The 25,389-nt window shown below is 38.4% G+C and overlaps 1 protein-coding gene across 14 annotated transcripts in view; it reads left to right on the forward strand.

The window, feature by feature from the left end:
- Positions 1–484: 484 nt before the first annotated feature.
- The window catches only part of LOC123506430 (TGF-beta receptor type-1-like), a 49,160-nt gene continuing 24,255 nt past the window's right edge, over positions 485–25,389 (forward strand). For 8 of the 14 annotated variants that reach the window (XM_045258509.1, XM_045258511.1, XM_045258510.1 and 5 more), the window contains exons 1-3: positions 485–622; positions 16,507–16,593; positions 17,513–17,651. In XM_045258509.1, the coding sequence (XP_045114444.1) occupies positions 568–622; positions 16,507–16,593; positions 17,513–17,651 (281 nt within the window). In that variant the 5' untranslated portion in view covers positions 485–567. Of the gene's footprint in view, positions 623–16,506; positions 16,594–17,512; positions 17,652–22,213; positions 22,444–25,389 lie in introns of all 14 variants that reach the window. The other 6 variants (XM_045258505.1, XM_045258507.1, XM_045258506.1 and 3 more) reach the window with 2 other exon arrangements.

Consider the following 25,389-nt stretch of genomic DNA (forward strand, 5'->3'; position numbering starts at 1 on the left):
TATACCGTGTATCACGTAGGATGTATTCAATATTGTTTCATATCATGTTTTGTTATGTATCAATGAATTTACACGGTTAGTTATGTATTATGTTGTAGTGTGGTGCATTATATACATAACACATGGAAAGAAAGAGAAAGTGGAGGTATGGCGCATTAGTTGACATCTTTCCTTCATAGTATGTTGAGCGGGAAACGGTAACACTGCATGACTAATTAATTTATTGACTGATCATCTAAAAGCTAAGGGTGCAATATGCGGAAGAATACTGAGACTGTCTAGCCAGGCGTACTGCGGCCATGCACAGTATAAACGACACAACACGACACGCTTAAAAGCATCACGTACTATCACTACACATTCATATAATACCAAGTAGTACAAAAAGAGAATAAAGTAGTACAAAAGGCACCAATAGTAGTGTTTTGTTGAAGGTTTACAATCCCAGACATAGTTAGTTCCCAGACAAGCGTTCCTTATAGTGACCAAATAACAAAGTGTACGGAGAGCAGAAAGCGAAGGACATGTAGCTTTTAAACACCTTCCCTGGACCTCCCGGACGCCAAAATGAAGCGATTAGGGAATTCCTTGTTGCTGTGTTGCCTTGTTATCCTCGTGGACGGTTAGTGTCATCCCTGGGACCGTATTAAACAGGAATTTAAGTAAAAATGGATATCAGTCGGGAACGAGTAGGGTGAAGTCTTGTTGTCAGCGCTCCTTCAGTTTCTAGCGAGTCTTCGTGGTGGGAAATGGCTCATGAATTGATATTGTCATGTGTATTAAATGACTGTGTTTGTTCCGTGTATTTATGTGGGTTATTTGTCTTATTTTATTTATTTTAGTGGTCGGTCTCCTTATTACGTAGGTGTTGTGGAGACTCAGTGATTGGCGACCACTTGTGCTGTCACTTCATATTGTTGTCTGTAGTTTGATTTGCCATTACGCTGATTATGCTGGATTGTTGGGATAATCTTAATACTTTCTTTCCCTCAATGGTTGTCATGTATCAGTCAATCTGTCGCTTTTTCATTTGCCTTTCACTGTCTCAAATGTCTTACCTGTCAATCTGTCTGCATGTTTTCTTATCTTTCGTTTTTTTTTTTTCATTTGCCTTTCACTGTCCCCCAAATGTTTTGCCTGTCAATATGTCTGCATGTTTCGCATTTTTGCTTTTTCATTTACCTTTCATGGTCTTCCAAGCACTGCTAACCATCATCCTGTCTATTATGCATCTATTTACCATATCCACTAACTGTCATCTATTTTCATGCCTGTCTTCTCATGTGATTAAACTTCTTAACTTTTATTACTGACACCAGATCTGTTTTATAATTCATTTGTCTCATCTGCATCATGTGTGTTCCTTATTTCACTGGGTAATCCTTTTCTGATGGAGATTTTATATTTTTCATTAGATTTGTAGGATTTTTGCATTTATTTATTTATTTTTTTCCATTTAACTTTAGTGTTTATATACCCTTTGCCTTTTCTTATTTGCATAAGACACTACTGTTTTTTTGTTTGTTTAATGTTAAAGGGGAAAGCTGGCCAAGGGCAACAACAAATTAAAAAAAAAGATTCACTTTGTTGCCTGTCCCCTTGCAGGCCTGAAAGAGTTAGCCAAAAGAAAGGGCTTAATGTCTTGAAAGAGGGGAAAGCTGGCCAAGGGAAACAGTAAGTAAAAACAAAAAAGAAAGTCCCACTTAGCTGTCAGTTCCTTTGTTGCCTTTTTTCCTTCACTCTGCACATGTCATCTCATTTAACCCCTTCAATACTGGGGCACATTTTTACTGTGAGTTTTGGGTACGACTAGAAGGATTTATAGAGGCTAGAAGATTACTGGCCAGAGTCTTCACCATTTTAATCCCCATATAAATTTCTGAAGTTATATGAAATCACTGTTTAAATAGTAAGCAAAATAAATATCAAAATATGTCATAGCAACAGTGGTTCCATTAATTCACTTGTTCCATTCTCTTTATGTCTGTTTGCTAGGTTAAGTTTGGTTGTTACTAGGTTTAATATGGTAATTTTTCTTCTTTTTCTCTGAGACAGCAATATGATAGGGACTAACAGTAGAAGATAATGAATTGAAGATGCTAATGAGATACATTTAATTGTGTCAAAAGTTTCTAAGATCCTTCAGGCATTGTCCATAGAAAATAAATAAGTTGAGAATGTATGTAAGTGAAGCTTGTCATTTAGTCAGTATTGGAGACACAAAGTTCTGATCTGTCAATCTAGTGTGAATGATTTGTCTCATATGGGAATGCCATGTTTCAGGAGAGGAAAACTGAGATGTATGGGCATTCTCTCTCTCTCTCTCTCTCTCTCTCTCTCTCTCTCTCTCTCTCTCTCTCTCTCTCTCTCTCTCTCTCTCTCTCTCTCTCTCTCTCTCAAAAGAAGAAAAGGAAAGAAAACTCAAGCAAATGTAAATGCATACCATGGCATCGAGCCACCAGCCTTGTGCTCTCACCATTTACTATTCTCTAAATTTGTCCCTCATTTGGCATCAAACATCATTTTTTAACATTTTTTTTTTAAGTTGTGGAAACTGTTCATTCATTGTGTTGGCAGTACCTGTGTATTGTGTGCACTGGTGCCTGGACCATTAGTCTCATGTGAACATGCTCTAGCTTCATCTTGCCTTTCTCACATATTGTATGATTAAGCTTGCATCTACTTCAGTGATTGTGTTTATAGCGGCAGTGTTAAATCATATCAATTAGGACATAATCCCAGAAATGTAGACAAAGGAAGCAGTGTTATATGGTTCATGTCCTCTGCCTCTTTTTCTACTAGCCTCATCATTTTCTTCCTTCTCCATCCTCCTAACTTTTATTTCACACACACACACACACACACACACACACACACACACACACACACACACACACACACACACACACACACACACACACACACACCCAGTAGCTCAGTGGTTAGAGTGCTGGCTTCACAAGCCAGAGGACCGGGGTTCAATTCCCCAGCTGGGTGGAGATATTTTCACGTGTAGCCCCTGTTCACCTAGCAGTGAGTAGGTACGGGATGTAAATCGAGGAGTTGTGACCTTGTTGTCCCGGTGTGTGGTGTGTGCCTGGTCTCAGGCCTATCCGAAGATAGGAAATAATGAGCTCTGAGCTCGTTCCGTAGGGTAACGTCTGGCTGTCTCGTCAGAGACTGCAGCAGATCAAACAGTGAAACATATAACGTGGTATAGTATGAAATATAAGACCATTTTGAAGTGTCATGAGTGTGAATCCATGTTGTGTAATGCATGTCACACCATCTTTGGGTGGTGTGATTCATCCTTTATCTGTCCTGGGATGGTATTGTTTGGATAGTGAAGAAACTCATGTTCAGCGTCCATTGAGAAGCTGTGATAGTGACCTAGGTTAGGGTTGGCAAGCTGCCCTGGGGTTGAGTAAACTTGACATGTACAGTGTGTGTGTGTGTGTGTGTGTGTGTGTGTGTGTGTGTGTGTGTGTGTGTGTGTGTGTGTGTGTAGTTGTATTGTACAGGGTTTGTGCAGGGCTCATAGTGTCCTGTCTCCATATCTTTATCTAATTTATCTAATTAATCCATATCTTTATCTAATTTTTCCTTAAAGTTTTGCACATTATGTGCAGTAACAACTTCATTATCCAATGCATTCCATTTTTCTGCCGTTCTGTGTGGAAAACTGTATTTTCCAATATCCTGCACATATCCTGATCTTTTCATGTTCTCTTGTCCTTCCTTCTTCATCTGTCAACAGCACCAGGTCTTCTTTGTCCATCTTTTCAATATAATTTACAATCTTATGCATTTTTATTAGGTCCCCACTTTCTCTTCTATCTTGTAAGGTTGGCAGCCCCATTTCCTTCAGTCATTCTTCATGTGTGAGGTCCTTTAATTCTGGCACCATCTTTGTAGCAATCTTCTGTATCCTTTCTTATTTCTTATATACTTTTTAGAGGTCAGAGACCATACCACTGCTGCATATTCCAGCCTTGGGCGTATCATGTTTGTGATGATTTTTTTCATCCTATCTTTATCCATGTAATGAAATGCAACTCTTATTATTAGTCAACATTTTATATGATAGTCCAGATATCTTGCTTAGCTATGTGTTTTTCAGGGCTCAGATTTTCTTGTATGATCACTTTCAGATCTTTTTCCTTTTTAGTTTATCCCAATGTGAATGTTGTTTACATAAATCTGAAACATAATGGGGGCTAACACTGACCCTTGTGGCACTTCGCTAGTTACTTTACCCCAAGATGAGTATGTATCTCTGATCACAGTTCTCATTTCCCTATCCTTCAAATAATCTCTTGTCCATTCGAGCAAAGTTCCTCGAAGTCCTCCTATGTTCTCTAGTTTCCAAAGTAGTCTTCCATGAGGGACTTTATCGAAAGCTTTTTGAATATCCAGGTATACTGTATCAACCCGTCCATCTCTGTTTTCAAGTCCTGCAATAACTCTCAAGTAGAAGCTTAATAAGTTTGATACACATGACCACCCTCTCCTGAACCCAAATTGTCTGTTTGATATGACTTGCTCCTCTTCTAGAAATTTAACCCTTTTTTCTTTGATAATTATTTCACATAACTTCCCCAAGACATTTGTAAGTGACACTGGTCTGTAGTTTAATGGTTCAGTTGCCTTTCCTCCTTTAAATATCAGTATTACATGGGCTCTCTTCCATTCTAGTGGAACTTTCATTTATTGAACTTGTAATTATTTCCCAAATTTGATGCAGTAGTTGCTCTTTAAATTTTTCTAACACCCAGCCTGATACACCATCTGGTCCCATTGCTTTTCTGACTTCCAACTTATCCAATAATCTTCCAATATCCTCTTTGTGCACTGCGATCCCCTGTAATCCTTGGCAATCCAATGTTCTATTAGGTTCTGTGAAATCATCTTCTGCAGTGAATAACCATTTTGAAGCTCTTATTCATTATTTCACACATTTCCTTCTCTGTCTGGTATGTCTTACCTTCTTTAATTTTTTCAATCGTTTCCTTATTCTTTGTTTTGCCGTTTATAAACTTGTCGAAAAATTTGGGTTCATCTTTGCTTTTATCCACTACATCTTTCTCAAACTTTCTTTCTTCCTGTCTCCTTACTCTAATATATTAATTTCTGGGATCTTTGTACTGCCATCTGTTATAGTCATTTCCCTGCTTTATGAGTTTCTTCCATGCTTTATTTTATCTTTTGTCTTTTTTGCTTGTATGAATCTAGCATTGTACCAAGCATGTATTTTTTTCTGAACTCTATAAACAGGTACAAACTTTTTTACTCCTTCATTATATTTCTGTAAGAATGCATCATATTTCACTTGTACAGTCTTTCTGTACGTAATATTACTCCATTCAATATCAGCAAAATAGATCCTTAATTTTTCAAAATTTGTTCTTGCATAATTTAATCTCTCTCCTTTATAGTCATCTCTGTAACTTATGCCATCTTCCTCCTGAATTTGCATCTCTAATGTTGCATGAAGTATTCTTCTATCTCTTCTTATCATGTTAGAGTAGACCGGTGAACTGCCAGCTGGGTGAATTGGGCCACTCCTCAAAAATTTATGAAAAATCTAAAAATTTAAAAAAGTGAATACTTACCTTGAAAGCCCACTTCAGTATCTACACAACCTTAAAAAGTTTTTGGTCCTGACCAAAAACTTATGGTTCCTAGGGCATCCCCAAAAAGTGTGTTTTTCAAAGTTGCAAAATTTTCGTATCCGAAAAAAAACTTTTATTCAATTTCTCCTGAAAGTACACTAAATTTTGTTGAATTTTTATAAAAATTGCAGGTCATATAGATAATTCTTTGTTCTTTTGCATGCTTTAATCAGAAATAAAAATTCCTTTTAGTTTTAGTGCTATAGGCACTTCAATGAGTGGCCCGATTCACCCCGGTGTATTTCGTATACCGGGTGTATCGGCCACCACACTTTCATTATGTTTTTGCTAAATTAAAGCTTCCTAATTTTTTTTTTTTTTTTTTTAGTTATAACCATCATTAAACTTCCTCCTCACACCACTGATGTACTGCAACCTCTTGATGTTTGCTATTTTAAGCCTTTGAAGACCAGGTGGGATGCCACTATTGCCAAATGGCAAGCAGCAAACTATGCTCGGAAAATTATCAAAGGGGAATTCGTAGATTTGGTGGGCAAGGTTTGGGATGAATGTTTCAGTCTCCCAAATGTAAAAATGGCCTTTAAAAAGACTGGTTTGTATTCACCTGACCGCAGTGTTTATCCAGTGAAAACATTCAATCCAGATCTGTATAAATTATACAAAAGTGTCCAGACATCTTCAGAGCCAGCTCACAAACCAGCGACTCTAAAAAAGGTCAGTCCTCCAAGAGAGATGATTTCCCCTTCAACCTCTTTCGAGCAGATAATGGCAGATGTTTTTAGAAAGCCCTACCTAACGACTAGTGGTACAACGCAGACAATGGCAAGAAGAAAAATAGATGTCCATAGTCGCGTCATAACACACGATGAGTTCTTAGAAGCAGTCGAGGAGAAAGAAAAGATGATCCTTGAAAAGAAGAAGAAAGCAGAAGAAAAACAAAAACAGAAACACAAGAAAAAGGAAAGTATTTTCATCTGGGGGAAAAGATGATGTTGACGACTTTCTGGAAGAGTTTGAAGAAGAGACTAGAAAAGAAAAGGAAAGCGCCAGAAGAAAGGACATCAAGGAAGAGATTCCGCAACAGCACTCCACTAAAGGAGCCCAGTTCAGCAGAGGAGGAAGATGCTGAGCTATTGAACAGCAGTCATTCTTCAATCAGCAGTATAGAGGACATGGACGAAGATGAAGAAATTGAAGGTGTTGCAATGTTTAATGCTCGGAAGTACAGTAGAATACAGAAAAAGAGAGAAATAGAAGAAAATGGCTACTATGGGGTGGATTATGGAAAAGCATATATTGGGCGTGTGATTATGTGTGGCAAAGAGTTCTTGAAAATGAAGTTTTTGGAAAGAAAACCAAATGACACATATGACAGGCTGAAAAGGGATGATGTTGATGACTCTGTTGATGTGAAATATGTGTTTTGTGGACCCATAAAGCTTGTGGGCACAACACCTTATCAGATTCGAGGTGTGGATGTGGCCTATAAGAACTATAAAAATCTAAAACATATTCTAGAGAGAGAGAGAGAGAGAGAGAGAGAGAGAGAGAGAGAGAGAGAGAGAGAGAGAAGAGTAAGGAATACATAAAAGATACTGAAAAAAACTAAAACTTTAGTGGCCCAAAGGATGGCCCCATTCACCCCAGGACTTTGGCATAGAGTAGGCCACTTATTTATGCTAATAACTTCTATAATGATAATCAAAATCATTATTTTCTTTCAGGGAAGATGTATCACATAGTAAGGTACCTTCTCACAAATTTTCAATTGATTTGACTGATTTGTGTAGATTTTATAATAAAAGATGTAAAAGTGGCTTTGTATAGAGTGTTTTTCCGTTTAGATATAAATAAAGGACAGACCAAAGATATTCATTGTAGAAGATGGGAATAGCTGAGTGTCAATGAAGAAGAGGGGATAGTTGTCTGGAAGGATGTGTTGAGTTGATAGATGAAGGAATTGAATTTTGAGGTATTGAACACTACTAAGTAAATTATAAGTTTTTCCTGTGATCTTATTAATATGCTTTTCAAACGACATGTTGTTAGAAATGGTTACTCACAGGTCCTTTTCTTCTGTCCTTTTATTAATTATTCATTTCCCAGGTAATAAGTACATTTTGTTCTAGCACTTTTTCCAAACTCCATCATGCTACATTTCTTACCATTAAACACCATGTTCCATTTCTTTGACCATTCATGTACTATTTTAAATAAGTCTTGATTTAGTGTTTCACAGTCCTTCTGATTTGAGACTCTCCTTATGATTTTTGCATCATCAGCAAAGAGACTTATGTAGCTAGTTACTCCTTCCGGCATGTCATTAACATAAACAGCAAACATGATTGGTGCTTGTACTGAACCTAGCAGACTCCACTTATTACCTCTCTCCAATTTTACTTTTCACTTCTGACAACTGTCCTCATTTCTCTGCCCATCAAGTCAGTCATCCACCTTAATAATGATCCTTGCAGTTCTATACTTTCCAATTTCCATCTTAACCTTTTGTATGGTACTTTATCAAAAGCCTTGTCTTTTTTAGTTCCAAGTACAGGTAACCCCTGCTTAATAAAGGTTCACAGAAAAAATTTGCTACAACGAAGGTTTAATTTTACTACCATCTGCTCGTTTAACGAACACCAAACTCGCTTTAACGAAGTTTTATCCAGGTAATTTTTTCCAAGTTTGAAAGCCTCGCTGTATCACGCAAGCTGACAGGTTTTTAATACACCAGCGCCTCTCATGGGCAAAACACGCACCACTCACTCCCCCTGTTCAAAATGTGCACCACTCACTCCCCCTGTTCAAAACAATAAGTGTCAGCAGCAGCTCGTCTTCCCTTGCTCAACTTGCCACCAAGACACCCTGCAATGTCGCCTAGCGTTCCTAAGAAGACCAGGAAGTCTCTTACTCTCGAAGTGAAGCTGGATATTATTCACAGACATGAGAGAGGCGAGAAAACTAATAGCATTGCTTGCCACCATCTTGACTCCATCTACTGTCTGTACTATTTTCAAGTCAGCAGACTCTATTAAAAAGGCTGGTGAGACCGTATCTTCTTTGCAAGCTAAAAGAACCACCTGAACTCGTGACTCTACAATGGATAAAATGGAAAGCCTTGTGGAAATGTGGTATAAGTTTTGTATGTGATACAATGATTCGCCCTTTGTTTACATTCCACAGGTTGCCGGTTAGTGTCTTTCCCGTTTCATTCTCCCTCCTTTTCATAAATTTAAGATCATCAACATTATAAAGTTATGTACATACATTAGTGTATGTTATAATGACTTAAATTAAACTGCCTAAATGCTTAACTTCATAATTTTTACTTTCATTAAACCTTTCACTGTACTATGATGCACTCTTGCTTTGTTTACTCTCAATGGAAGTTCAAGTCAGGGGTTAAACTTGTTATAATCGGTTCGCTTAATGAAGTTTCACTTAACAAAGGGTTTTTAGGAACGTAACTCCTTCGTTAAGGGGGGGTTGCCTGTACGTATATGCAGTCAAGTCAGCCCATCCGTCTCTCTCATTCACTGTATCCACTACTCTTAAGTAAAAACTTATCAAATTAGTTGTACAGGATCTCCCTTCCCAGAACCTAAACTGTATCCCTGTTATCACTGTTCTCTTCCAGGAATTTCACCTCTTCTTGATTATCCTTTCACAAATTTTTACTCCCACACTAGTCAGTGATACTGGTCGATAATTTAAAGGGTCTTCCATATTCTCAGCTTTGAAGATTTTGATAATGTCTGTCCATTTCCAGTCCTTGAGTAAAGTTCCTACCAACAAGGTGGTGCTGATGATATTGTGGATCACCTTAACTAGTTGTGTGCTGCAATCTTTTAATAGTCAGTTTGATATCCCATCAGGTCCTATTGCTTTCTTTACTTCCAGTTTATCCAAACTATTCTGTATTTCCTCTGCTGTTGTTTTGACTTCCTCCAAACCTATCCCGTTTTCTATTCTTATCCTTTCTTCTTTGAACTCATTTTCTTTAGTGAACACACAATGGAAGTATTTATTGAACACTTAAGTCATCCCCGTTTCTCCCTCCACCTTTACTCTGCTGATGTCTTCTTTGTGCTTCATCTTACCATTGATATATCTGAAGAATAGTTTTGGTTGGTCTACATTTGTTCACAATATTTTTTTTCATAGTTTCTTTTGCTCAACCCTATGAATTTTAATGTATACATTCCTTTTAAATATATAAGTAGCCCACAGGTCAAATCTACTGTTTTTCCTCCAATTGTTCCATGCTATCTTCCTCTCCAGTCTGGCTGTAGTACATCTCCTATTGTACCACTCTTTGATGAATGTATTCAGTATTGCCCTCTTGGATACTCATTTCTTTACTTCCTTCTTGTATATTTCCATGAAGGTGGCCCACTTAGCTTCAGTGTCATCTGCCTCCATAACTCTCTTCCAATCCACTCCCTCAAAGAAGCTCCGGAGCTGTCAAAAGTTGGCCTTGCTTATACTTTAACCACTCACTCCTGTGGTCTTTATTCCTCTTGCTTTTACTTTTATCTATTAATGAGAACTGTATCAGGACATGATTTCTTTTTTCTACTGGGCTTTTATAATTTAAGTCTTCAATAATTGTATGTTCTTCTGTAAAGATCAGGTCAAGTCTTGATAATTCATTTGCTCTGAATCTTGTGTGTTCTTGGACCCATTGTGTGAGGATATTCTCAATGGTTAATTCCAATAGTTGATTGCCTCCTGATACCTCACTGCTTCCAGTAGTCCAATTTTCCCAAGAAACCTCCTTACAGTTAAAGTCTCCCATTACTAATACAATAAACCTCCATTTATCCGAAAGCGGATTATCAGAAAAACGGGATTAGCTATCTGAAATCAATTTGGATAATGCAATTGCAATTAAAATCCATATATATTTTTTTTCTATACTAAAACGTTCCAAAACATTAAAAACATGAAAATAAATAAAAATAACTGCATATGTACTATTAACACATTATTAAAACTCCCATGAACTTTGTTTTGTTTCTCCATGTTTGGCGTTTGTAATTTGGCAAATATGCATTATGACTGATTGGCATCCCTAGTTGACTTTTTTCTGCCTACTCATGGTGAAAGGATTTATTCAGTTCGTGTAATTCTGTCGCTTCGGTTTGGCTTCTGTAATTTGGTTTTGCATATTTGGGCGTGGTTGGTAATTTGTCTTCAGTTTTTCATTTGAATTAAGGTGTATCAGTACTTGGCACCCTTTTTTTGTTTTCCTTTTGTCCTTTCATTTGTTAGCCTATAGCTTGCCAAGGGAACACTCTTAAACTAAAGAGTGTTTTCATTACCGGGAAAAAAACTTTTTGGGAGGTGAGCTATATTCTGATCTGATTTAGTTTTCTTTTCTTTTGCTTTTCAACTTACTCCAACTATTTTAGCTAATTCTAATAACATTTAAAATAGCACTTAAAATTAATAAGAACAATTAAAATAAATACGTTTTAATTGTGCTTTGTTTAGCGTATTGTGCATTTGGTTTCTCATTGTTTACAATCGGCAGTTGGCAGTCATGCCACTGTGTTTACACTCGCCAGCTGCATTCTACAACCTGTGTTTTTCACCTCGCTTTTTTCATCATCACCATGCCTAAGGTGCTCAAAGAAACATGGAAAAGGAAGAAAGTCGTCCTTACCATACAGCAGAAGCTGGAGATATTGGACAAGCTGAAGGCGGGTCAATCGGGAACAGTTTCGGGAGATAACTGTGTGTGTCCCAAGGAGAGGGGATTTTTTAACAGTAGTTTTTATGATTTTTTTTGGCCTTAAAAAAAGTATTTTTTTAGGTAAAAAATCATAAATCTGGATTATCCGAAAAATCAGCTTGTCCGAAAGAGACTTTCCCTCTTTCCTTTCATATAGTTGGGGTTTACTGTACATTAAGATAGAGCTTTGTGCTTTCTTATTTCTTTCTGTATTCTTCTTCACCCCCAAAATTTTTTTTTGGAGGAACATAGGTCACAATAATACAGAGGCATCTTCCCTAGTTCCTTTTAACTTCACTTCAATTACTTCAGCACTATCTTTTTGAAATCGACCTTTTCATCCTTATGTTCCTTTTTCCAAATTTTTTGCCTTGCATTTAATTCCTCTACTTTCCCCTCACACACTTCAGCTTTCATCCGGTACAACATCAATTTTTTATGAAGATCATTGTATGTACTCTTCCACATTGTTTTCTCCATTGTTAGGATGTCAACTATTTTCTCCAACTTTTCCATTCACCCTTTCATATCTCTCATTTCACTCTCCAAATCAATTACCCTTTTCCTCAGTACACTTTCCCCAACTTTTCTTTCCTTGTCCCCAAACCCAGACAAATCCCTTCTCACTAGTTTTAGGGCTGGTCCCGTTGGTGTGGGAGTAAACAGAGCTGACACTGTGTCTTCTGATACGCCCATGTCGGTGAATTTTAAGTGTAATTCACGACTTATCGTATGACAGGAAAGCACTGAACCTAGTGTGACATCCCATCCAGGTACAGTAAGTCCTTGTTATACGGTACATATGTGTTCCTGAAAACCTTACCGCAAATCGAAATTACCGTATACCGAACCCATTATAACATGTTATAATAGGGAATGCATTCCAGCACGTCAAAAGTCACCCCTACAGAAATGAAAATACATGAAAATAGTCATAAAAAAGAAAACAAATGTAAAGTACTGTGCAAAAGAAATAAACAGAAAATGTTTTTATTTACTTTTCACTTGCCATGTATATATTCTATCAGATGATGTCCCTCCCAAGGCTAAGGGACAGTATGGATTTCAGCCCTTACTCATCTTCCGCTGAGTGGGCAGATGAGGATAAGACATCGTGGCTGCACTGTCGGAAGCATATGTGGAAGCGCCAGCTGTAGCAGGGTCGGCAGATGTGACCGGGACGGCATGTCTGACTGGCTTGAAGAACAAGTACACTGCTGGTCAGAGTGGAAGGTGCAATACCTGTGACATCTTATGAAGGAGATAAATGACACAGAAATTATGTTTTAACGAGGGTATTCACCTAAACTAGTGATTGATAGGGTGTCCTCATGCTTTCTTGACCTTTTGAGTCTCCTGAGAAGTGAATCACCCAGGTGGTGGAGATACTGAGCGTCAATATTGTCCCATATGTCCTGAATAGCGGCTTGGAGGCGTGGGAGGGAGGAGGTATCTCTCTCCTTTAGCTTCAGTTTTATGTATGCCCAGCAATTTTTTATAGGGTTAAGGTCTGGGGAACTTGCAGGCGAAGGTTTTAAAAGGCTGATATTGCAGAAATCAAACCAGTCAACAATTAACTTTGCCGTATGGCACAGTGCACCATCTTGCATGAAGGTATCAGCATTGCACTTTTCCATACACTCATCTAGAATTAGCTCAAAGTAGTTATTTTGGTTCATACGAACATTCTTAGACAAAAACACTAATTTTTCAAGACCATACTAAGAAAAACAACCCCACATCATCAAAGAATCTGGACTTTAATGTGTGTGTTGTGTAGCGTGGATCGTGATGGTTACTACCGGGTCTGCGGTACACACGGTTTCTCTGGTTTTCTGTAATCTGAAAGCTTGCCTCAGCTGACCAGCATACCCTACGACACTTACCTAAGTCCCAATCTTTGTGCTGAGACACAAACTGCTTGCCTACTGTTAAGGTAATCATGACTGAAGCAAGGTTTTGAAACTGTGGCAACTCCGTTATCCCATGTTGCCTTTCACATATCTCTGCACACTCCTTTCACTCACCCCACCCAGCACAGAGGGTTCCTAGCCTAAAGTTCCTTGCTGTGTATGCAGGGTTGGCCTAAAGCTGTCTTTGAATAATATTCAGAGTTCTCTGGCTCACACTGCGCTTACGCCCTCCAGGCTTGAAAGGTGGTGGCGAAGCGTCTCTTCCTCCCTCACGATAAATTTTGGTCCAACGTTGAACAATTCTGAGACCTTTGCCAGTGTTTGCGGCAGTTCCTTGATTTGACTTATTCTCTCTCACTGAGGCACAAATGACTGAAATTTGGGCCTTACTAATTAGTTTCCTAGGTCCCTTAATAGGTAGTACCAGGGCACAATGGTAAGCTCATGCATCCACAAAAAGGGGCCGTGAGGGAGGGTAAAAGAAAATTCAAATACAAGCACACAAACCATAGACGAATGTTGACTAAGGAAACATATCATCTACTTTGACAACTAGAGCTGCAGAGTTGTCAGATAGCGACATACAGCGAATCCCGCTGTATGTTTAGGAGTTACAAAGGGATGAATGAAATTTGGTCAGCGTGGAAGTTATTGTCCCTTTCGCACCTTCCGCTCTGACCAGCAGTGTAGATGGAGGACTGCTTGGTTTTTCTTGTTTTTTCATCATAGATTTCTTGATAAATCTTGACACTTTTGCCACTTTGCTACTCCTGGCAGGATTTGGGTCACGTTCCTTCAGGGTTTCCAGGGCTTTTTCAATACCACCAAGATATTCTCTAAGGGTTTTGATGTCCAGGCCACGCACAGGTTTTTCTTTGTCTCCCTCTTTTTTGCCTCCTGTGATGCCTTGTCTAGCTCTATAAGTTTATCATTTGAAAGAGGTTCAGCATAACTTTCCAAAAGATCTTGAACATCATCATTATCAACTTCATTGAAGCCAACCCTATGGCACAGATTTACTATGTCATTTCTGATTGCACCGATGTCGTTTTCAGCGAAGCCTGGGAAGTCATGCGTGCATCCTGGCCATATTTTATTCACGCCAAGTTCATGGTATACGTCTTCACTTTGTCCCAAGATGACGATGTTATCTAAGGCGTGCTTGATGTTATACAACTTCCACCATTCTCTGATAGTGGGCTTGCCAGGCCCATCTGTGCCCTTTATCAGTTTCTGCATGGTTCGCCGCTGGTAGTAGGCTTTAATTGTTTGCCATAATTATTATGAATTGTATATTTGTGCTTACAATAGACCCTTCAATATTCCATTTAATTATCTAATTAGTAATGCATGTAAGTAATATGTAATGCAGTTAAAAAAAAGGGGGAGAAGGGAAGAGATAACAGGCTCCAACAGTGGTCAAGTTAAAGTCGGTACTGTGAGTGGTGGGGAGGTGTGGCGTGGATGACGTCATCACCCCTGCTCCCCCATGCTGGGCCCTCTCGGATGACATGTTCAGATACCGTATCTGTGAATTTTTCTTACTGTATATTGAATTGAGGGTAGTAATTTCCAAATACTGTAACTGAATTTACCGGATAAAGAAGTATCGTATAACGAGGACTTTCTGTATTCACTAACTAGGGTTAGCTGTCTGTGATGAAAACAGGAGCAGCGATCCTGACGTCTGCTTTGTCTGCTGTCTGCCATGTGTGTGATATTGTATTTACTGTTTGTTAATGTGGACACTGTTTCCTGTGGTTGGTATCTGGATGTTTCACAATGCTGAGTTCAGAGAGTGAATGAATGAATCAGCATTGGTCAGGCAGCATATTTGGTTTATTTTCATGTGAGTTAACACTTATTTGAGGAAATCTTGCCAAGGCAAAAAGTAATGTGCAGCTTTGGCAAGGGCACTGATTAACAACTTCCTTTGATACCTTCCTTTCTTGTGCATCAGTGTTGTGCTTATCATGTGAGAGGATGTGGTCAGCTACACCATGTTATTTGCCTGGGTCGCATTTCCTTGTTGCGCTGTTCGATTGCGTCAGTATTGGTTTCTCCCTCTAACCGGAAACATGGATTTTTTGAAAGAAGGTTGCAGGTTCTACACGAGGGGTGATCAAAAAGTAATGACAGTGAGACCATATATTCTAACAGTACAGAGGTAAATTCAAACCGTGGCCTACATTCCTTCAAAGTACTCCCCCCCCTGCCTCTATACAACGTTCCATCCTCCTTCGCCACTTCATGAAGCAGTCACGGTACTCAGAAGCTGGTATACCTCGTAGCTCTGAATTGACTGCTCGTGCCAGGTCTTGAATGCGGTGAAACAGCTTCCCTGCGATCGCACCCTTGATCTTTGGAAACAACCAAAAATCACAGGGAGCAAGGTCAGGTGAGTAGGGTGGATGGGGGGAGAAGTGTGATCCCCTGCTCCTCCAGGAACTGCTGAGTGAGGCGAGCTTTGTGGGGTGCAGCATTGTCGTGGTGCAGCAAAAGGCGCGATCGGCGGCGGCTTGGTGCAGACTTGGCCTGATGTTCCAGGACTTGAGGAAGGACTTGGTCAATGTAGTACTGGGCTGTGATAGTAGATTGTTGAGGCATTACATCCACACACATTGGTCCCTGAGAATTGAAGAAGATTGTGAAAAGGCGCTTCCTGCTGCGAAATCCTTCCTTCAAAATCTGAGGTCGAGGCTCTTCATCACTTAACCACACCATGTTAGATTGCTTATCTCTGTTGGTGAAGAAAGAAATCCAACATTCATCTCCAGTAGCAACATCTGAGAACCGTTTTGGACCATTTGGCTCGAACTCAGACAGCCAATGACGACAAATCCGCACCCGTTCGCTTTTCTGCTCTTCCGTTAGCAAATGGGGTATCCATCGGGCACACTTCTTCCTCAGCCCTAAGTGTTGATGCACGATGTCATGTGCACTCCCATAACTGACGTCAAGCTCCAAGGATAAGAACCGAAGAGTGACTGTTGGATCCTCGTCAATGATGGCTCGCGCACGGGCAGTGAACAGTTACATTTTATAACTCTTATTCAAGTGTTTTTTATGCCTTGATACCTTGGACTTTTTTAAACTTCTTGTAACTATTGTCCAATGAATGAGAAAACTAAATTGTAAACTGTGACAGATTTGCACAGTAAGATAAATGATTTTTCTTTTCTGCTCTTAATTATTTGTGCTTACTGTGGCTTTATGCTTCCAGCTTTCCAAGATGAGGAAGTGAAAACCCCTGGGTTCACTGCAGACAACTTCACCACCATACAATCAACAATCTCCGACAAAATAGCGGGTAAGAACTTCTTGTTTTCTTTTGCAAAGGAGAAGTCATAGTCAGTCTTTATTACAATTTTAGGTGACTAACTTCCTTCCTCAGGTTAGAAGTGTTAATGGAACACATAAAACTCCTTCTCTCTTGCATGGAACCTCTTTCAATTCACTGATATATTCAACTGATGCAACACAACATTAGAGACATTCAATGCTGTTTGTCAAAGATGGAGAACAAAACTTAAAAGATTAGATACATTAGATAGCATAACAAGAGAGACTTGATGCTGAAATTGAAACAATGTTATTGATATTTCATCTCTATTATGCAGCAAAGAAAATAATTTGTAAACATGCAAAAGTCTTATTACAGTCTTCTGTGTTTTAATTGTCTTTTCAAAACTAAATACTCATTTTCAAACTTCAGGCATAGATTCTGCTGACTTTATGTTGCTCCTTTCCCTACAAGGGTACAGAAACCTATCTTCATATGTACATACTCTCCTCTGTGTCAGTTTTCTTTTTTTTTCTGATGTAAGAGGGGAAAGCTGGCCAAGGGCAACATACTCATAAATAAAAAAAAAAAGCCCACTTAGATAGAGTTAACCAAAATGGGATAAATGTCTTTAACCTCCCTCTTAAACAAAGTCAAGTCTTAGAAAGTTGGAAATACAAAAGCAGGTAGGGAGTTCCAGAGTTTACCAGATAAAGGTATGAATATTTCAGACTACAGGTTAACTCTTGCATGAGGGAGCTGGACAGAGTAGGGATGAGAGGAAGAAGAAAGCCTTGTACAGTGAGGCTTCAGGAGAAGAGAGGCATGCAGTTAGCAAAATCAGAAGAAGAGTTAGCATGAAATAGTGGTAGAAGATAGCAAGAGATGATGCAACATTCTGGCAGTGAAAAAGAGGCTGGTGTATTATTAATTCTTGTAATTCCAGAGAAGAACTTGGACTCCACTGAAACTTCTAGAAAGCTTAAGTGTTTATGCACCAACTGTCCCTCCAAGGAATGTGAAACATACGGCCAGTGTTATGTCACCATCATACATGAACTGTCTGGAGAAAGGCGGATTTATAGGTGAGTTTGGGCCTCCTGTTTCTGTTCTGTTCAAGATCAGGCTTTTTTTTTACCTAGACTTTAATATTTCAGATGTAGTAAGTTAACAGGATATGACTTTGGGTAAATCTTTCATTGATATGTCTTCCCTTTTAGGAGTACAAGTTCTTTGATAATATCTGGTTAAAAGACTGTGGACTGGTTTAGATAGCTATATTCAGAGCTGATTACTATTGTCATTTACATATATATCTTATAATGTAGGTGTACATGAAATATAGCTATCCATTTCACATTTCATTTTGTAGCATGAGAAAGTAAGAATGCTTGTAGCAGTTTCTGATGGCCTAGGATGTGAAGCTGATTTACCAGTGTCCTTGTGTCTTCTCCTGAAGTGAAGGAAGATTCTGACATTGCTTATTTCATTGCATGGTAATGAGTCACCAATCACTGTTTTCTTGCACTGTGGATTGCCTCACTCCATTTTGCTTCATTTTTTTGTAATAAGTTTGAATTTTGTTTATTTATTTATTGATTTATTTATTACATATAATTTCAGGGTCGTATAATTAGTAAATGGTACCAGAAAATTCTTTTACGTATTCACAATGATACTGAGGCATTGTTAAGATGTTAATTGGACTTGGAAAGTGTGTGCGTGTGTGGTTGTGTATGCATGTGTGTAAGTGTGCGCCTGTGTGTGTGCGCATGTGAATGCAGCAAAATTCAAATTACCATGTTCATCTTTTATCTCGCTAACACCAAGTTAGAGAGTGATTTGTACGCTTCTGTTCACCTGAGGAGAAGCCACATGCAGTGTCCAGAGAGTAGTGATCCTACACCAATTCCTGTCTATGGAACTGCCATTGACTTAATCATTGTATATCTCGTATTGTGGCCTTTGTTGTCAGTACCTGAGCACTCCAGATACTTTGTGAATGGTTGATATCTTAGCTTCAGTTCAATATTGTGCAAAATTGCAGGAAGAATTACATAAGAAGCAAAGTGATTTCAAAGAAAACAAGGAATTTTGATACACAGTCAGTATCAAAATAAAATGACAGAACTCTTAGTCATTGTCAGCATCCTTATGTCATTCAACCAGTTTGAAACAGTTGCATGGGAGACCAAAGCACTGATAACCTCTGATCTGGCAACTCAAGACAGACTTTTTTTTATTAATGTTTGTTTATTTTGGATGCATTTGTAATGCTAAGTTGTAGGTTTTACTGTAATTTTTCTTACTTGCTTTAGTATATTAGAGAGTGTGCTTTTATGTTGTTAAAGCTTTAAGGTAACTTTTACTTTCAAAAGATAGCTCATTCATGAGGCACTAATATTTGTGTTGCTTTTAATGTTTCATGGAGAATTCATTTTTTGTCCAGTTATGCCATGAACTTTGTCCAACCTCTCTCTACAAAGAATATGAATGTCAAGTTTGGAATTGGTGGAGGGTCACAACTCTATTGTGACTGACACTGAGTAAAATATTTTTTTTTTATTTATTTATTTACATTTACAAAGTGCATTTTCTCTCTTGCCATGAGAAATCAGATATTTATTCAATTGATAACAAAGATTTTCCAGTGCTCTAATTTTCACCTGTGTCAGATGTGGGATATGTTTAGCATGGTACTGTTTTGTTTTATGGGTATTTACTTGAACATTAATACATTTCTACTAATATGCAGTTCCCATGCCATTTTTCCAAAACATATTGTACTAGCTATTGTGGTTGATAATTGTGCAGAGTTGATCACAGTACATTCTAGCATGGGACAAGTGTATGTGACATCAAGGAGGAGTATTGGGGCCTGTGACATGGTTGTCCCATCAACTGATGTGTCAGAGAAGCAATATGATACAAGTACTTATTGAAAGGAAAGATTGATGGTCAGTGTAGAAGGGAAGTAAGGTAACATTTGTCTCAGGGTCTTGGGGAGGCATGAGGGTTCTGCAGGATTGTGTGAAGCACAGCTAAGGGCTACACAGTACCTGGAGGTGGTTGTCAGTTTGTCTCCCTTTGTTAGTGTTAGGTATGAGACAATGAGGCTGGTGTTTGGTGATGACTCAGGTCATCATTACCATTCACTACAAACAATGCATATATCCTCCTTAAGAAATACCAGTAAGATTAATGTTACATTTACATGACACAGGAAGGTTTTTTTTTGGTATGAATTGCCAGCCTAGCCTAGCTTTGTGCCTCCTGACTGAACTGTTCAGGCTTGTTAGCCAGAAGACACCGCTGCCACCTAAGGAACTTTGTAGCTTTTGCTATTACTGTGTATAGGTCATTATGTCGCCTTTTAAGATTTTTTAACCCTTTGTATGAAATTAAATTGGCATGTGTGCACCCCAGTTACAGAATAATTTTTTTCCATGTACTCAGGATACCCTTAAGCTTAACACTAATGTCTGTGAGATGTGGAGATGTCCTTAAACATTTTCATGACATGAAAACAAAATCTTTAGAAATTAGCTAATGAAAGGTGTTGATTTTCTTATTGATTAATTAATTTATTTATGTATTTATTTATTTTATTTATTTATTTCTTGGAACATTGCACTTTCTGTAATATATATATATATATATATATATATATATATATATATATATATATATATATATATATATATATATATATATATATATATGTGTGTGTGTGTGTGTGTGTGTGTGTGTGTGTGTGTGTGTGTGTGTGTGTGTGTGTGTGTGTGTGTGTGTGTGTATATATTTTTTTGTATTTTATTTGGCAGTTATTTCTAAGAGCTGTTGGTAATAATGATCAGAGATAGAGCATCCTTCTGTAGGAACACCCTAAACATAATTTTATGTTGAGACTCACTGGGATTGCATGGGTTTCCTTTTTACTTCATGCAGCTCATAAATAATGATTAGCCACTAATTTCTTTCTTTTAAGAGAAAGCCTTTATTGGTAATTACTGTACATCTTTCATTGGGCCAACACTGAACTCCACCCCTAGCTGCTGCATGCCTCTGTCATAATGGTACAGACTTGCTGTACTACCTGCTTGTCGCTACTGGTGCCACACACACATACAGGACACAGGCAGAGCTTACACTCACTGCTTGCTGTTTTTGATTTTGAGAAATCTGCTTTACCCTTACATTATATGTTGACACGCAAACTTGAATGAATTATGGTGGGTAAACTCAATGAAATTATAAAACTTTCGATTTTCTCCCCTTTTGTTTCCCACTTGACTAGATACTGTACACCTCCAGCTGTCCTAGACAGTTTGTGTACCATTGTCAGTGAGCAAACTGTTTGACACTATTAACGCACTCCAATCTCCCTTGTTCCTGTGTAACTAACACAGCTGCTCTTGTCCACACATTGTCCACATACTTTCATAGTCTATCCCAACCTTTAAAACACTATCTTATGTGACTTCCTCCTTTAAAAAAAAGGGAAAAAAATTGTCTGGCCTTCAGCTTTTTCCACTGCACACATATTTTGAGAACAATTATCGTGATGAGGAAAAAATGCTTTATTGTGTCTATTGTCCATAGTTCATACCCCTCCACCTCTATAAGACAATTTAAACCCTATATTATAATGCATAACAGGTCATAGACATATTTTATATTAATACTTACTCTCATAACTTGGTGAAAATAATTCAATTTGCCTTACAAAATTTGTGTGAGCATTGATTTCTTCTAAGATATCAAGATTTAGTGAAAGGTGGCAGATTAGTTACCAAGTTGACACTAGGTGCTGTATAACCTTGTTGTGTGATCAATACATCATAGGAAACAGCTGACAGCCAGAAAGAGGTAGAGAAAGTGGATGTAGATGTTTTGCTGAGTATTTTGTTAAACAGTGTTACCAAATGCACACAGTAGGTGAGTAAATATAACTGGCTGTCTAGTGTCAGACCTTGCCCAGTATAACACATTGTAGTGTGTTCTGTGACTCATTGTCAGTCATTTTGCGAGGTCATAGGTTTGCTGAAAGTTGCAAGTAACCAGAAAGCTATATCTCTTAAGTAATTGCCTAAGAAATGTATGCAGTCTCTCCTCCTTGAGTATCAGTATGACCAGCTATGATACTCTTGTGATTTTTTAATATGAACAACTGGGAAAAGTTTTGATAAAAGTGATATTTGGAGTAGGACTACTTTATATCGAGTTTGTATTGAGATACAAACATGTACATGCACCAAAAGCCATGTGAAATTCTTTTTAATAGGGAACACTTGCTCTCCCTCCCAGTCCACCTGTAGCTACACCTCAGGTTGGTCTGATCACTTGTTTTATGACTCCAGACTTCCCATTCAAAATCAAATTTCATACTAGAAGGATAATATCATAGTAGAATACTGAGTAAATGCACTTGGTTGAGTCTCTTTAATTAAGTTAAAATGATAAGAAGTTCTTAAAGCTCAGGGGCCATGCTACAAAAGCTTATATCATTTGAGATGTCTGTGCAGTGTTGTGAATGACACTGGGTGAGTGGAGTATTGAGGAAACATGGGCTCAGCAAGTGTCTCTTCTTTTGAGGAATCATTGACACTAACAACTATATATGTGTCACTCTGAATGGCTGCCACAGGGAACAGGCGTGTTTGAACAAAAGCAAGCAGTTTCCTCCTGGTAGCTCATACAAGTGCCGAGAAGGCCACTCCAACAAAATATACAAAAGGATGAGAGAAGAGATCTTTTGCTGCCGTGATGCTGACTTCTGCAACCGGCATGTGACACCGGCCTCGGGGGGGCTGGCCCAGCCTCAGCCCACACAAGAGGCCCCCCCGTGGCTGGAGCCTGGTGAGAAGGGTGGGGAAGGTAAGGCCAGCACCAGCCCAGCCTCCCCTCCCAGCAACAGGCTGGAATCACACCACTAGCACTATAGTCACTGATTACATGATGGTCATCAAGGTAGCATCAAGAGGCCTGGCTGGAACCCTCTGGTGCTGGGGGTGGTGGAAGGGCTGGTTTATGGCACCTTCTGCTGTGTGATTATTGGCTTCCCTGCCCCACCTTGTAGGCACTTTACTAACCACTCACAAGCAGTTTGACTGTACCCTTTAATCCTGGTTTCTTGTGATATACTACTGTACTTGTGCACTACCATTCTGCTTTATTAATCAGTAGCTCTCACCTTTTTCCTCTCTTGATCCCTTACTGTTGCAGACATTAACATTTTCTATAATCATAACATTTTTCTAACTACAGGTATATACTTTACAAGACAACAAAAGTAACATCTCAAAGTTTTATGTTCTTGTGTTTTATATGTGATTTTCAGAAAGGCTTGCCCCTCACAAGATGAGTTCTACTACACTTAATGGATAACAACTTTGCCCTAAGTCAGTGGACACATTTTACATTACTACTTCAGAACACTATAATTGTAGCCTGCTTCACTCTCATGCCATTGCTAAGGCAGTTTAACTGGTGTAGGACAAAGGTAAAGGTTGTTGGATATTGGATGTACGTAATGACAGCTTTGAGGGCCTCGGGTTCATTTTTTTATTTCTTGGTGTGTTGGGCTACCTGTCTCTTCTTTATGCTGCGAAAGCTGAACTTCTAAAACTGGTTCTGGAGACACCCTCTGACCAGATTGTCTCCCAATGCTGGTAGCTGTAACCTGCCGTTTCTGACAGGGATTGTGTCTGCACTCTCTTGGTAATGCAACACTTGGGGCCTCAAGCTTCTTTGTGTCATGGGATGCTGGTAGTCAAATCTGAGGCAGTTGTAATGTATTGTTGTGCACAATCTTCTGTGGGTGCCATCAGTCTGGCATGGTTCAAGGGTGACATCCAGTCATCCTTTGGTGTGACACGTACTAACTTGGGATGCCTTGACTGTTGTAAGGAAAAGCAGTGGTGCTGTTTATTATTGCTACTTATGGTGAAAGGCCCAGGCCTCTACAGCATTGGTGTAAGTTGGGAAATCAAACTTTTAAAAATGATATACGCAATCGTAAAAGATATTTTCTTTTTATCTTAAAAGTGGACTATATTTACAGAACTATTACACAAGTTGTCTGACATCTGCTTCAGTTTCAACACTACTGCTGTATATAATTAGTAGTAATTGTTGTCACTCAGCAAAAAAAGTAAGGACTGCTGCATGTGTGAAATAATGGTCTTGATTAATTTCTACAGTTTCATTGCAAGTGCATTGACCAGTGTAACATTTTTTTATTTATTTATTTATTTTCACTGTTTAATGTTATAAAGCTAAGTATGGTGAAATGTAATACATATCAGAATTACCTTTCTAGTATTTTTGATGGGATTTTGTGAGCTAGAGAAAAGCATCTTTGTGTGTAAGGGTGATAAGAATGGCTATCATTAGATATCATAAACTATAATAATTAATTGATTTCCTCCATAAATGTTCAGGATTAAAGGTGCATTAATTCCTTAAAGGCTTAAAGGTAGCTCAGGATGCTGGATGAAAGGATAGTGTCTTAAATGGTGAAAATATTTCAGAGATAGTCAGTTTATCTAAAAGAAAGCTCTGTTGTTATTTAGTAAGACTTATTTCTGATGGCCACCTGTTTCAAGACCTCTCACCACTTATGTATTTGATTTAGGTTTTCAGAAGAATTCCTGTAACTTTTCTATTTATTAAACATTGTAATGAAGAAAAATTATGGTACCATTTGGTTTAGAAAGTGTGTGTGTGTGTGCGTGCGTGTGTGTGTGCATGCATGTGCGTGTGTATTTACCTAGTTGTATTGTACAGTGGAGCTCATAGTATCCTGTCTCCATATCTCCACTTATCTAATTTTTCTTTAAAGCTATGCACATTATGTGCTGTAGAACTTCATCACTAAATGCATTTCACTTTTCCACCTTTCTATGTGGAAAACTATTTTCTAATATTCTTTACATTTGTGTGTGTGTGTGTGTGTGTGTGTGTGTGTGTGTGTGTGTGTGTGTGTGTGTGTGTGCGTGCGTGCGCGTGTGTGTGCGTCCGTGCGCGTGTGTGTGTGTTTGTGCGTGCGTGTGTGCATGTGTGCGTGTGTTGAGTATACTACTGTGCCACGAGAAGAACAACTTTTGCTGGGGTTCCTGTTTAGTTATCATCACACAGTCATAGTGAACAAGGAGGAGAGAAATTATATTACTAAAACTCATGACTTAGAACTTCATAGAAAATAGAGTTGCTTTCAAATGTTTACAGCATGGTTTGGCAAATGTCTGTCCTCTTGTAAAACATGTTCCTGACACACTAGACTGAGGCTGTTCCCTGCAGATTTAATGATAATGAAGGAAATGGATTTAACTACCATGATCAGTTTTTATTGTGGAGAGTCATCTATCTTTTGTGATTTGTTGCCTAATCACATTGCCTCTTTGTGGTTATAAAAATCATGTTATATTAAAGCTTTCCACATTGCAAGTGATACATTTCTGGTTACTTGAACAATATACTTTGTCTTATGATATATGATCACTAAATACTAATGCCAGACGCACCACACTCATAAGGTTACCTTGCAGTGCAAGACTTGGATCAATGTATCATAAAGATGATTGTTTATATAATTTATCATCCTAAAAAGACATACTTGTAGAACATATACATTCTTACTTTTCAAATGCAAACAACATGCTGTGTGTGGATTGGATTGTCAGTTCCATTCAGGAATGTAACATATTTGACAGTATTGAATAATACCCTCAAATTTTTGTGTTCTTCAGCATCAATTTGTTTAATAAGAAGTTCTGCTAGTTCTATATTTTTTTAACAACTAATCTCACATTTATATAGAAT

Source organism: Portunus trituberculatus, chromosome 20 (genome assembly GCF_017591435.1).
Source record: "Portunus trituberculatus isolate SZX2019 chromosome 20, ASM1759143v1, whole genome shotgun sequence".
In the NCBI taxonomy this organism is placed as follows: Eukaryota; Metazoa; Arthropoda; class Malacostraca; order Decapoda; family Portunidae; genus Portunus; species Portunus trituberculatus.